The sequence below is a fragment of the Lithobates pipiens genome, unplaced genomic scaffold, assembly GCF_037356315.1.
Source record: "Lithobates pipiens isolate NorthernLeopardFrog02 unplaced genomic scaffold, aLitPip1_a1.2 Scaffold_22, whole genome shotgun sequence".
Classification (NCBI taxonomy): domain Eukaryota; kingdom Metazoa; phylum Chordata; class Amphibia; order Anura; family Ranidae; genus Lithobates; species Lithobates pipiens.
Genome location: NW_027507784.1, coordinates 312,873,079 through 312,887,910, shown reverse-complemented (window position 1 = coordinate 312,887,910; position 14,832 = coordinate 312,873,079). Strand labels below are relative to the sequence as shown.

The 14,832-nt window shown below is 47.7% G+C and overlaps 1 protein-coding gene across 1 annotated transcript in view; it reads left to right on the top strand.

Moving 5' to 3' along the window:
* The first annotated feature begins 9,717 nt into the window (after positions 1 to 9,717).
* The window catches only part of LOC143924895 (uncharacterized), a 74,653-nt gene continuing 69,538 nt past the window's right edge, over positions 9,718 to 14,832 (top strand). The window contains exons 1-2 of the mRNA XM_077449404.1: positions 9,718 to 9,787; positions 13,555 to 13,707. Of these exons, the coding sequence (XP_077305530.1) occupies positions 13,566 to 13,707 (142 nt within the window). The 5' untranslated portion in view covers positions 9,718 to 9,787; positions 13,555 to 13,565. The remainder of the gene's footprint in view (positions 9,788 to 13,554; positions 13,708 to 14,832) is intronic.

Sequence of the window (14,832 nt, the reverse complement as noted above, 5' to 3'; positions counted from 1 at the left end):
GAACGCACACACACAGGGGGACACTGGAGGGAGAATGCACACACAGGGGAACACTGGAGGGAGAATGCACACACAGGGGAACACTGGAGGGAAAACGCACACACACAGGGGGACACTGGAGGGAGAATGCACACACAGGGGGACACTGGAGGGAGAACGCACACACACAGGTGGACACTGGAGGGAGAGCGCACACACACGGGGAGACACTGGAGGGAGAACGCACAGACACACAGGGGGACACTGGATGGAAAATGCACACACAGAGGGACTCTGGAGGAAGAACGCACACACACACACACACACATGGGGACACTGGACGGAGAACGCACACATACACACAGGGGACACTGGAGGGAGAGCACACACACACAGGGGGACACTGGAGGGAGAACGAGCACACACAGAGGGACACTGAAGGGAGAACGCACACACACAGGGGGACACTGTAGGGAGAATGCACACACACAGGGGGACACTGGAGGGAGAACACACACACACATGGGGACACTGGAGGGAGAACACACATAGGGGGACACTGGAGGGAGAATGCACACACACAGGGGGACACTGGAGGGAGAACACACACACAGGGGGACACTGTAGGGAGAATGCACACACGGGGGACACTAGAGGGAGAGCAAACACACACACAGGGGACACTGGAGGGAGAGCACACACACACGGGGGGGACACTGAAGGGAAAATGCACACACACAGGGGGACACTGGAGGGAGAACGCACACACAGGTGGACACTTGAGGGAGAACGCACACACAGAGGGGGACACTGGAGGGAGAACGCACACACACAGGGGGACACTGGAGGGAGAATGCACACACAGGGGGGACACTTGAGGGAGAACGCACACACAGAGGGGGATACTGGAGGGAGAACGCACACACACAGGGGGACGCTGGAGGGAGAACGCACACACACAGGGGGACACTGGAGGGAGAGAGCACACACACAGGGGAACACTCGAGGGAGAACGCGCACACACACAGGGGGACACTGGAGGGAGAACGCGCACACACAAAGGGGGACACTGGAGGGAGAACGCACACACAGGGGGACACTGGAGGGAGAATGCACACACAGGGGGACACTGGAGGGAGAACGCACACACACAGGGGGACACTGGAGGGAGACGCACACACACATGGGGACACTGGAGGGAGAACGCACACAGGGGGACACTGGAGAAAGAACGCACACACAGGGGGACACTCACACAGGAGGACACACACACATGGGGACACGCAAACAGGGGGATACGCACACAGGGGGACACGCACACGGGAGGACACTCACACAGGAGGACACGCACACAGGGGGACACGAACACAGGAGGACACGCACACAGGGGGACACGCACACAGGAGGACACGCACACAGGGGGACACACACACAGGAGGACACGCACATAGGGGGACACTCACACAGGGAGACATGCACACAGGAGAACACTCACACGGGGACATTCACACAGGGGTACATGCACACGGGAGGACACTCACACAGGAGGACACGCACACAGGGGGACACGCACACAGGAGGACACGCACACAGGAGGACATGCACACAGGGACACACACACACAGCCAGGAGGACACTGTGGGGTGGGGGGACCCGGGGCCCATACATCTTTACACCCCCCATCACGTGCGGCGGCCCTGGTGTCTCGGCTTCACTCACTAAGTCACTGGATGCCGATAATAATACTTGTAACGGTGCGCTGCTCCCCGCCGGCCCCACCACTCTTCTCGTCTATTCCAGGTGATGTCATGACGCATACAGTACAAGCACCTGGGATGGATGGGAGAGAAGGAGGGGCCGGTGGGGAGCAGCGCGCCGTTAGCAGCATTATTACTGGCATGTAATTCAGCCGCTGAAAGTGGCCTCTCATGTGGCAGAGTCCGGCCCCTAATGGCCTCGGGCGGTGCCCGATCGACCGACTGGTCAGTCCGCCCCTGAACGCAGCACTTTTTATCACTTGGAATGTGACAAGTGCAGTTGTGAACCTTCTGAACTGCGTTTGACCTGGCTTAGGTGGGTGTTGCATGCCCGTAGGTATGGGTCCACAAAACAAAATCTGAAAAGAATATACAGTATCTCACAAAAGTGGGTACACCCCTCACATTTTTGTACAGATTTTATTATATCTTTCATGTGACAATACTGAAGAAATGACACTTTGCTACAATGTAAAGTAGTGAGTGTACAGCTTGTATAACAGTGTAAATTTGCTTTCCTTTTAAAATAACTCAACACACACCCATTAATGCCTAAACCGCTGGCAACAAAAGCAAAAATGTCTAAATTGAGCCCAAATTGTCAATATTTTGTGTGGCCACCTTTATTTTCCAGCACTGTCTTAACCCTCTTAGGCATGGAGTTCACCAGAGCTTCACAGGTTGCCCCTGACGAAATCACAGAGCTGGTGGATGTTGGAGACCTTGTGCTCCTCCACCTTTCGTTTGAGGATGCCCCACAGATGTTCAATAGGGATTAAGTCTGAAGACATGCTTGGCCAGTTCATCATCGTTACCCTCAGCTTCTTTAGCAAGGCAGTGGTTGTCTTGGTGGTGTATTTGGGGTCCTTATTATGTATACTATACTATATTATGAATACTGCCCTGCGGCCCAGTCTCTGAAGGGAGGGGATCATGCTCTGTTTCAGTATGTCACAGTCCATGTGGGCATTCATTTTTATCTCAATGAATTGTAGCTCCCCAGTGACGGCAGCACTCATGCAGCCCCAGACCATGACACTCCCACCACCATGCTTGACTGTAGGCAAGAAACACTTCTTTGTACTCACCTGGTTGCCTCCACACACGCTTGACATCATCTGAACCAAATAATTTTATCTTGGTCTCATCAGACCACAGGACATGGTTCCAGTAAGGCCGCGTACACACGCGGGGACTGTTCGCCCAACTTTGTCCGCTGAACAGTGTTTCGGCGGACAGTCTGCTCGTGTGTGGGCTTTCAGCGGACAGTTTCAGCGAACAGTCCGCTGAACAAGGTTTTTCGGAAATTCCGTAAAACTGTCCGCTGAAACTTTGTTTCAGCGAACAGTCCCCTCGTGTGTAGGCTTGTTCGTCAAACTAAGTTCCGCGCATGCTCAGAAAGGATTTACACGCCGAAAGTTATAATGCAGTGTATAGGACGTTGTATTTTCCGTCCCGTCGTACGTGCCGTTCACGTCATCGCGCACGGTTTCAGCAAACTGTTCGTTCGTCGTGTGTGGGCAAGTCCGTCCATGCTAATTTTGAGCGGACTGTTTGCTGAAACTGTTTGACGGACAAAGTTGGGCGAACAGTCCCCGCGTGTGTACGCGGCCTAATCCATGTCCTTAGTCTGCTTGTCTTCAGCAAACTGTTTGTAGGTTTTACAGCAGGGAATCCCACTGACAGCAGATTAGTCATGGATGTGGCGGCTGTCCCCTCCTTAATAAAAACCAGCTATTCTTCATTTCTAGGGTCCTACTACAACCTCAATTCCAAAAAAAGTTTGGACGCTGTGTCAAATCTACAGAAAAACAGAATGCAATGATTTGCAAATCTCATAAACCCATATTTTATTCACAATGGAAAACATCAAATGGACCATTTTAACCTCTTCCAGAAGAGCCGCCACAGTTATACTGTGGAAAGTTGGCTCCCCTACACAAGCCGTCTTAGCTGTACATTAGCTCTGTAAGATACACTCCCAAAGTGTGTCCCCAGAGCCGATGCGAGTGCCCTGTGCACGCGATGACCCCCGGGCACCTGGGATTGCTCCTTACAGAATGAGAATGGGGATGTGTGTGTGTGAACACACAAATCCCGGTTCTTTCAGGGGAAATGAGACAGATTGTGTGTTCATACTAAGTATGAACACTGATCTCTCTCTCCTCCTAGTCAGTCCCCCCCCCCCTTAGAACACACCTAGGGAACACAGTTAACACCTTGATCACCCCCTAGTGTTAGCCCCTTCCCTGTCAGTCTCATTCTAATGCCACGTACACACGACCAGACTTTTCGACAGCAAAGGTCCGACAGCGAATCCGTCGGACAATTCGATCGTGTGAGGGCTCCATCAGACTTTTGCTGTCCAAAAAGCTGACGGACTTTAGAAATAGAACATGTTTCAAACTTTTTCGCCGGAACTCCTCCGGACCCAGTTCCTATCGATAAATGTGCTTGTGTGTATGCTAGTCCGATGCTAGGGCAGCTATTGGCTACTAGCTATGAACTTCCTTATTCTAGTCCGGTCGTACGTCATCACGTCTGAATCCGTCGGACTTTGGTGTGATTGTGGGTGGTCAAGTCCGTTCATTCGGAAAAGTCAGTCGGGACTCCGCCGAAAGTTCGTCGGGAAGACCGTCCGACCTAGTCCATCGAAAAGTCCGGTCGTGTGTACGTGTCATAAGAGTTCCCAGATTTGTACCTCCTCTGATCAATGTATTACTAGCTACAAGACTGGATTTGAAACTGCTTGTTGCGGTGCATTGTATTCAATTGAATGGGCTGCCAACACACCAGAGTAGACAAAAAAATCAGACAAGCACCATTTCTTCTGACTCAGCACAGCACAATGGATGTGCAATGCGGTATGCTGCAATGCACGTGTGGCAGAAGTTGGGTTAATGTGTTGGGGTACCATTAACAAAGGATGGCACTGCAACACACTAACACATGTAACATTACAGTAAAGCACAAAAGTGTGATTAGGGGCTTAAAGTAAGGTGGACATGGCAAGGGCAGGTCACAGAACAAACCAATACATAACATCCTCCAGCATACTTACCAGCTAGCCAGCAAAATAAGAAATACATCTAAACTGTTTCCACAATGTGTGTTAGGTTGCACACATTGTGGAATGCAGCTTCTTTAAGTGAATAAAGCCTGGGTTCACACTATTGCGATGCGGGAACCAACACGATTCCAGCGCCAGTTCCTGCATCGCTCCTCTCCCGCAGGCAGTTCACACTGCGTTGTGCGAACCACTGCGGGTGCCATTAACTTTAATGACATCCCCAGTTTAGTTCACAGATCGCAGTGCGACCTGTGAACTTGCGCAGGAATCGGATCGCATAGGTGACAACACCAGATCAGTGGCAGATCTAAGCCCTTGTACACACGGTCGGAAATTCCGATGGAAAATGTTCGATCGCACTGTCTTGTCGCATAATCCGACTGTGTGTGGGCTCCAACTGACTTTTTCCGTCGGAATGTCTGACCAACAAAGTTTGAGAGCTGGATATAAAATTTTCTGACAACATGAGCCGATCGGACTTTGTCCGATCGTTTGTAGAGAATTCTGATCGGACAAAGTGCCACGCATGCTCAGATCAAATTACGAGACAAAAACTATTGGCTACTAGCCTGAACGTAGTCTCATCGTAATGAACGAACGTCATCAAGTTCCGAGCTATCAGATTTTCCGACAACTTTGTCCGACCATGTGTATGCAACACCATTTTCGGACAAAATCCGACTGAAAAAATCTGACGGATTTTGTGGTCGGAATTTCCGACCGTGTGTACAAGGGCTAACACACTAACATTTTTATTTTTTATTTTTAGTCTTGTACTTACTTGCAAAAAAGAGCATTTTTTTTTAATGTAAATCTTGTACACAGGACCCTATTTTATTAGCCTTGTGATTTCTGGCTGTACACACAGTATACAGATCAAATACACTAACAGAATTATTATTATTAAAGTTTATTAGGGCAATATACTTAATCAGGGCAGGGCAGTATAAACTCACATGACAGTAAGTAGTGACATGTTAGCAGGCCCGGACTAGCCATAGGGCAGACCAGGCATTTGCTCGGTGGGCTGGGGCCACCCGTTCTGTGGCCTGTTGATGTTCAGGCCGCACAGCGAGAGGTAAGCGGCAACCGCGGCCTGGATAGGGTTAACACAGGCCACTCGCCTACCGCTATGCGGCTGTACCTGTGCCTTCTATGGTGGAACTATCGCTGCATAGGCTGAGCTGTGTGTCTCTCACACACAGCTCAGCCTCAGAGCCGCGCTGACAATTCCGTTCTCGGCCCCTACGGACTTCTCCTCCTCCTCTGGGCCACTGACAAGATGCCCCCCCCCTCCCCCTTTCTCACGTTGGGCTTGTCGGCAGCACAGGATGGGAGAGAAAAAAGCTTCCTGCTTATTCTTCTTCCATCCCAATTGGCCACAGCAGAGGACCAATCAGAAAAAAATAGTGGGACATCATGGGAAATGTAATTCCAGAGATAGGAGGCCCAATTGATCTCAGCAGGGAGACGGCTACAGTCCCGAGCATGCACTCTGCTGGGGGGAAATGAGAGAACCTGGAAACAAGCAGGTACTACAGGAGACATGGAAAAAGAAAGAGGACTGTGTTGGGGGAACTAATAGCCCCAGCACTACCAGATAGAGCCATGCTGTACCCACACCACCAGAGAGAGAGCGCCACGCTGTACCCGCACCACCAGAGAGCCATGAGAGCCACTCTGTACCGCACCACCAGAGCGCCACGCTGTACTGCACCACCAGAGAGCCACGCTGTACCCACACCACCAGAGAGCCACGCTGTACCCGCACCACCAGAGAGAGCCAAGAGCGCCATGCTGTACACGCACCACCAGAGAGAGCCATAAGCACCACGCTGTACCCGCACCACCAGAGAGAGCCATGAGCACCACGCTGTACCCGCACCACCAGAGGGAGCCATGAGCGCCATGCTGTACCCGCACCACCAGAAAGAGCCATGAGCGCCACGCTGTATGCGCACCACCAGAGAAAGTCATGAGCGCCACGCTGTACCTGCACTACCAGAGAAAGCCATGAGCGCCACGCTGTACCTGCACTACCAGAGAGAGCCATGAGCGCCACGCTGTACCTGCACTACCAGAGAGAGCCATGAGCGCCACGCTGTACCCGCACCACCAGAGAGAGTCATGAGCGCTACGCTATACCCGCACCACCAGAGAGAGCCATGAGCACTACGCTGTACCCGCACCACCAGAGAGAGTCATGAGCGCCACACTATATCTGCACCACCAGAGAGCCATGAGTGCCACACTGTACCCACACCAGAGAGCCATGAGAGACACTCTGTACTCATACCACCAGAGAACCACGCTGTACTCACACCACCAGAGCGCCATGCTGTACCCGCACCACCAGAGAGAGGCATGCTGCACCGCACCACCAAAGAGAGCACCATGCTGTCCAGGACCACCAGAGAGAGCAGGTCAATGTCATTGGGCAGTGTCGGCACAATAGGAGACAGACAGTACTAGTATTGAATGCCCACAATAGGACTGGGACACTGTAATATAAAGGGGACTGCACTGTAAAGGGACAATGTAATCATTATAGAGCAGTACCCTTTATATCACACATCATTATATCCCTGCACATTACAGTAGACAGTGTCTACCAACATCTCCCCCCCTCCCCCCCCCGGTCCCTGGAAAAGTTGGCTGCTCAGTTTAAAATGCATGGGCCTATTTTTTTTGTCCCAGTCCGGGCCTGCATCTTAGTGCAGTTAGTATATACACTGTCACTTGTTTCTCCAATCTTCCTGGAAACTGAGCACGTTTAACCACTAGGCGTCTGCGCTATAGCCGAAAGACTGGGAGGCCGTTCCTGGACGTCCTCCTGTTTACTTCTGCGCATCGGGGAAGTTCTCTGCTGGCCGTGTCCCTTGGACACAGACAGTCACAGATCGCTGTAAACGGCCAATCACAGCGGCCGTTTACAGCGTGATCGCCGTGTCCAATGAGAGATGATCTCATATGTAAACATATAAGATCATCTCTCATCGCCGACTCTCCCTCCTTACACAGACAGCGTGTGAGGAGGGAGAGATGAACGGCTGCAGTGGCCGTGAATAGAAAAAAAAAATAACACAAAATAAAGTGCCCACAATGTCACTGCCATCAGTCTCTACTGCCACCTATCCCCACTGCCATCTGTCCCCAGTGCCATCTGTCCCCAGTGCCACCTGTCAGTGCCATCTGTCCTCAGTGCCAGCTGTCAGTGCCATTTGCCCCAGTGCCATCTGTACCCAGTGCCACGTATAAGTGCCATCTGTCATCAGTGCCACGTATAAGTGCCATCTGTCATCAGTGCCACGTGTCATCAGTGCCATATCAGTGTCACTTGTCATCAGTGCCACATATTAGTGCCATGTATCAGTGCCATATGTCATCAGTGCCACGTATTAGTGCCACGTTTCATCAGTGCCACGTATAAGTGCATGTGTCATCAGTGCCACGTATAAGTGCCATCTGTCATCAGTGTCACGTGTCACTGGTGCCACGTATTAGTGACATGTGTCATCAGTGCCACATCAGTGTCACGTGTCATCAGTACCACGTATCAGTGCCATCTGTCGTCAGTGTCACATGTCATTGTCCTGGTGCTCCAGGGCCTTCAAAAGTGTAATAGGTAGTCAACAAGTTAGATGTGTAATTTATGCTCCTAGAACACCTGATGGTGCTCCCTGCATGTTGGGCCTCTCTGAGTGGCCAGGCTGTGGAAAAGTCCCACACATGTAGTATCGTAATACTCAGGAGGAGTAGCAGAATTTATTTTGGGGCGTCATCTGTGGTATACACATGCCATGTGAGATAAATAACCTATTACAATGACAATTTTGTGAAAAAAAATCTTAATTTTGCAAAGAATTGTGGGACAAAATGACAACATCAAAAAGCTCACCATGCCTCTTACTAAATACCTTGGAATGTCTACTTTCCAAAAAGGGGTCATTTGGGTGGTATTTGTACTTTCCTGACTTGTTCGGGTCACAAGAAATGAGATCGGCCACCAGTACTTCGGGTGTGATCAATTTTGTATGATTTGCACCACAGCTTGTAGACTCTCTAACTTTCACAAAGACCAAATAATATCCACTAATTTGGGTTATTTTTACCAAAGATATGTAGCAGTATAAATTGTGGCCAAAACTTATGAAGAAAAATTAATAATTTGCAAAATGTTATCACAGAAACAAAGAAAATGTGTTTTTTTTTCAAAATTTTAGGTCTTTTTTCATTTATAGCGCAAAAATTGAAAAACCCCAGAGGTGATCAAATACCACCAAAAGGAAGCTCTATTTGTGGGAAAAAAAGGACAAAAAATTTATTTGGGTACAGTGTTACATGAATGAGTAATTGTCATCCAAAGTGTGAGAGCACTGAAAGCTGAAAATTGGTCAGTGGTTAAAAAGAGAAAAACAAATCCACCGCTGAACATTATGCACGTTTTATATTATTTATTAATATCAGCTGGTGTCTTATTTTTTTAAACATAAATCACACAGCATAGCAGAAAGGGAATGCCCCCCCTTTTTTTTTTTTTTTTATTCTCTCCCTTACTAAATATGGCCGCCGCCGCTTCAGGCTGCGTATCCAATAGCTTTGCACAACAAGTGAGTAGAAGGTGTCTGGCTGCGGAGTGGAGCTCCATGTTTGACAGGAAACATGTGGCCTCCACTTCCACGAGCCCGCGTCTAGTTAGTGAATGTTTGTGACATTAAAGTTCATTTAAAAAAAAAAAGTGCAGTGGAGGACACATGCTTCCTGTCAATCGTGGAGCTCCGGTGTAGTAAACATTTCTGTGACTCATGCAGAAACCAAAACGCGTCACTTCCGGTGCGGCTCCGTCACTGAAACAGCTGACGGCCGGGTTTTACCGCGCATGCGTCATTTCACGGTCTGTAGCCACCCACATTGGCGTTTCCTGTTCCGCCAGGAGGCGGGAGCGCGCGAACTTTCAGCTCGAAGAGGAGAGAAGGGCGAGGTGAGAGACTGTTATTCCCCTTAATACGTCACCCGTGTGACAGGCTGGGAGTTGTAGTCCCTCGTTGTGTGATCTGTATAGGCTGACTCTTCTAGTTTATCCTTATCTGATGTTTCTAAGCGGCTTCTATCCTGGGACTTGTAGTTCCTCCATTTCCAAAACGCTTCCTGAAAGCAGGACTAGGCCTCTTCTCCCATGGCCAAGGAGCCATCTCTACCGTGCATTGCAGTTACCACCTCATCATCCCTTTAAAACCGGATTATTATGAATCACACAGGTTCTGAGGCTGATTAACTTGCATGATTAACAGCCCTGGAAGAATTGCGCGGTCGTGCGACGTTGCTCCCAAGCAAAAAAAAAAATGAAGTCCTTTTTTTCCCCTACAAATAAAGCTTTCTTTTGGTGGTATTTGATCATCTCTGCGGTTTTTATTTTTTGCACTATAAACAAAAAAAAGTGACAATTTTGAAAAAACAATATTTTTTTGCTATAATATAAATCCCCCAAAAATATATAAACACATTTTTTTTCATCAGTTTAGGCCGATATGTATTCTGCATATTTTTGTAAAAAAACGCAATAAGTGTATATTGTTTTTTGCACAAAAGTTATAGTGCCTACAAAATAGGGGAATATATATATATATATATATATATATATATATATATATATATATATATATATATTATATAATTTTTTTTGTATTCTTAGTAATGGCGGCGATCTGTGATTTTTATCGTGACTGCGACACTATGGCGGACATATCGGACACTTGACACCATTTTGGGACCATTGTTATTCATACAGCGATCAGTGTTATAAAAAAATGCACTGATTACTGTGTAAATGACACTGGCAGGGAAGGGGTTAAGTGTGTCCTAGGGAGTGATTCTAACTGGGGGGGGGGGGGGTGGGCTACGACTGACATGACAGCGATCACTGCTCCCCAATGACAGGTAGCAGTGATCTATCATGTCACCAGGCAGAACAGGGAAATGCCTTGTTTACATAGAAATCTCCCCATTCTGCAGCTCCATGACATGATCGCGGGACACCGGCGGACGTCGAGTCTGCGGCACCTGCGGGCATGGTCACGCTGCTAGCCCTGCCCATTAAAGGGAAAGTACAGGTACGTCCATTTGCCCACCGCTGCCATTGTGCCAACATATATCGGCGTGCTGCGGTCGACAAGTGGTTAAGGTGGTAATTAAACTCGGTGTCTTATCTGCATTAAATTAGTCTCAGAGCCTGTGTTATTCATGTGTTCGGGTTTAAAGGGATGAGGTGGCAACTCTACCATGCGTGTGTATTCCCGCCATATCTGATGTTCATAAGCTGCTTCTATCCGGGAACACTTCACTTAGCGCCAGCCGTCCGCGATGCCCATGAGGTTACCTTGCAGGCATCTTTTTCTGGATGCCGTTGTTCATCAGCTTGGTTGTGACATGACTGCATGCGTGGGAAGCATTGAGCCCAGTGTTCTGTCGATTACGGCAGATGGTCGGTAATGCCTTCAACCTGCGCATGTGCAGTAGTGACATCACACCAGCTGAAATGCTGGCGTGATGTCAAAACTGCATGCACCCAAGTCGTCAGAGGCATCACCCGACCATCTTATCTCCAGATTCTGCCTCGCCCTCGGTGCGTGGGTTTGCAGTAAGGATGAGCTCAGGTATGTTTGCAAGTCCACATGCCCGCCAGATCGGGAAATGTCTCACTGCCTGTGATTAGTGCTGCAGAGTGTCAGCTTCCTGACGGGCACATGGACCTGTGAACACGCCTGAGCTCATCCTTAGTCTGTGCCAAGGCTGGCCTCTGCGGCCCCCGGCTCTCCGCCAAGGCTGGCCTCTGCGGCCCCCGGCTCTCCGCCAAGGCTGGCCTCTGCGGCCCCCGGCTCTCCACCATGCGCAGATTGTCGGAGGCATTATATGATGATCTGTAGTAATTGACAGAACACTGGCACCATGCCAGAAATGTAAACTGAGCTGCACAGGCAATAGAGGATTGTGAGTGGTCAGTTTATTTTATTGCAGAAGAGACATTGCATGACATGTCTATAGTTACACACAGCCCAGATTTGGAGCAAGCCTTCAGCTGTGCCCCGATAGGAAGCAGTGTCCTATGGAGACACAGAAGAGGAAGAGCCTAGAGCTCCAGTGTGGGTCCTCAGAAAATAAGTTTCATTGCCACGCTGCAATTCGCACCACACTGACTAGAAAACACACACGTTTTTTGGGCAATGCGGAGTGCGAATGCAACACACATATGTGAATCGGACTGACTGAAACTAATAGATTTTAAAATGTTCTGCAAATTGGATGCAGTGCAAGTCCCATCCAATTTATAGGTGTGAACCCAGCCTTGCGCCCATGATCACCAATGTGTGGGGTGGGGATGTCGGTGGAAAGGTTAATAGTACTGGCTCCAATGCTGAGGGTTATTATTGCGTCAGCTGGCACCAATGTTGGGGGTTTGTTATTGCATCAGCCGACACCAACGTCGGGGGGCTGTTGTTGGGTCAGCCGACACCAGTGTCTGTGGGCTGTTTCGTCGGCCGACACGGTTTATTGTAGGGCTGAAACAACGAATTGATCGTCAACTAATCGATTATGAAATGAATCGATTACTATTTTCATAATCGATTAATGGGGTTAAAAAAACTAAAATGAGCCCTTTATAATACAAAAAGAGCAAATAATCGCTACTGGAAATATTACTTTCACTGTTCTACAGTTAAAAAAATGAACCCCTTTCAGTAGTGATTATCTGCTTTTTCTACTATAAAGGGATAATTTTAGTTTTTTTAACCCCATTATGTTACTAAACGTCTTAGACCTGGTTCACATCTATGTGTTTTTTTGCAGAAATGCACTACAGTTCATTTACAGGGTTTCCTATGGGGCACGTTCACATCTGAAAGGGTCAGGGACTTTTAACGCAAAATGGTGCTTTATTGGTTCAATATACTTCAATGGAGAAGCTGCAGAAAAGCATGTAATGCGTTTTTGCAGCAATTTGTGTTTTTTAATCTGCCCACAAAAAAAATACAAATTTGCAGTAAAATCACGTGGGCAAAAATCAAAACGCACAGCAAAAAGCACTGCAGAAACAGATTAAAAGCAAAAACTGCGTAAGTGTGTACCAAGCCTTATGCTGGTCACACAGATCAATTTTCGGATGAGAATATTCAGCCTAAAAATCTTTGTACATTCGCTGAATGAAAGAATTTTGTGTGGCATTTTCACCTGTTTTTAAAATGAATGTAATATCTGAACGAAAACCACATACACTGTCTGAAAATTCCTTTGACTAAGAAGTTTTCTATTTCTAAATTTTCCCGTCACTGTGATTGAAAATGAACGTCAATTTGACCCACTTTTTTTTTTTAAGGTTATTAATCGATTATGAAAATAATCGTTCGCTGCAGCCCTAGGTTATTGTATTACAACTTCTTTTGTATGCATTGCGATACGCTGCAAAAATGCAGCAGGGCAGAAGTTTTTGGGTGTTGAGATGCAAAAATGTGCTGGGCAGCATTTGAAGCCCTCTATAATTTTTTAGGAATTTTCAATTCATGTGTTTCTCATAAAACCTGGACAGAGTTTACACGAGTTTGACAGAAATCAGGAAAAAGTGAAGAGCTAACTTTTGTGTGGCACCAAACTCAGTAGTTCTGTAGTGACGTGTACATTGTATTACCAATTGTGTGTGTGCTTCCAGCTAACAGGTTTGTATTCATCAGCACTTGTTTTGTTTTTTGCTGTTAGGAACCATCAGAATGAGGACGGGTGAAGGAAGTTGTGGGGAGGGAACATCTTTAGAAGCAACCCTTCCAGAAGTGAGCATAATTGTAATTAGCGATGATGAGAGTGAAGTGTCAGCACTTGGCAACTCTGTCCTGCTAATTGAAGAAACTGCTGGTAAGTAATATTCATGTATTAGTCCTAGAGCTGCAACTAACGATTAATTTGTCTGTCGACTAATCTATCGATTATTTTTTCGATTAGTCAACGACTATCCGATTATTTTTTTTATTTTTTAATGAATCTAGTTTTTTTTTTTGATTAGCTAATTAATCCTTTGGATAACCTTGAGAATATTGTAATGGGCGGAGTATTGTAATGGGTGGGGTATGGAGGGATGGCTGCTTCCATCCGACCTCTCCCCTCCACTGCACAGATGAGTACAGAGAAGGGAGAGAGAAACCGGCGTCATATCATGACGCCGGTTTGTTTACAAGTGATCGCTCCGTCGATGCGATTACATTGTAAACACCTGGGTGTAGAAAGATGGCCGCCGCTTCGGAGCTAGGCCGAAGCCACGGCCTCTCTAGCATGTGTGCTCGGATCACGGATCGGTGACGATCTGTTGCACCCCTAAGGACGGAGGGGGAGAAGAGAGGGGGGTGATGGCACGGAGGGCAGCGGTAGATACTAAGCACTGCCACCACTGTGACACATCGACGCCCTGCACGTACGTAAAATTTATCTAAACATTTTTCCCTATAAATTTTAATTTTTTGAGGTGAACGTCACCTTTAAATAAAAGCATACGAAGGAACTGATTAGAGCTGCCACGACGCGTCGACGTAATCGACTACGTCGACTAAGAAAATACGTCGACGCGTCGTGGCAGCTCTAATCAGTTCCTTCGTATGCTTTTATTTAAAGGTGACGTTCACCTCAAAAAATTAAAATTTATAGGGAAAAATGTTTAGATAATTTTTTTTTTTTTTGCTATGTTCTCCTGCACAGTCTTCCCCCAGCTTTGTGTCTGTATCTCTGTACAGACTTTCTGACTTTCTGTTCCAAAGCTGAAGGAAGAATGAACTACTAGCCTGCTAATCGGCACGGTCACAATTAATTGAATCTACAAGGGCATTTACTGCAGTGGCAAACCTGCCTTTTCGGCTGCATGGAAGGTAAAGTGTTACTAAAGTCAGAATTATTTTATTTCTTTAAATTAAAATAACAAACATGTTATACTTCCCTGCTCTGTGCAGTGGTATTGCTCACAGTGGCTCCAATCCTTCTCTTCTCGGGTCC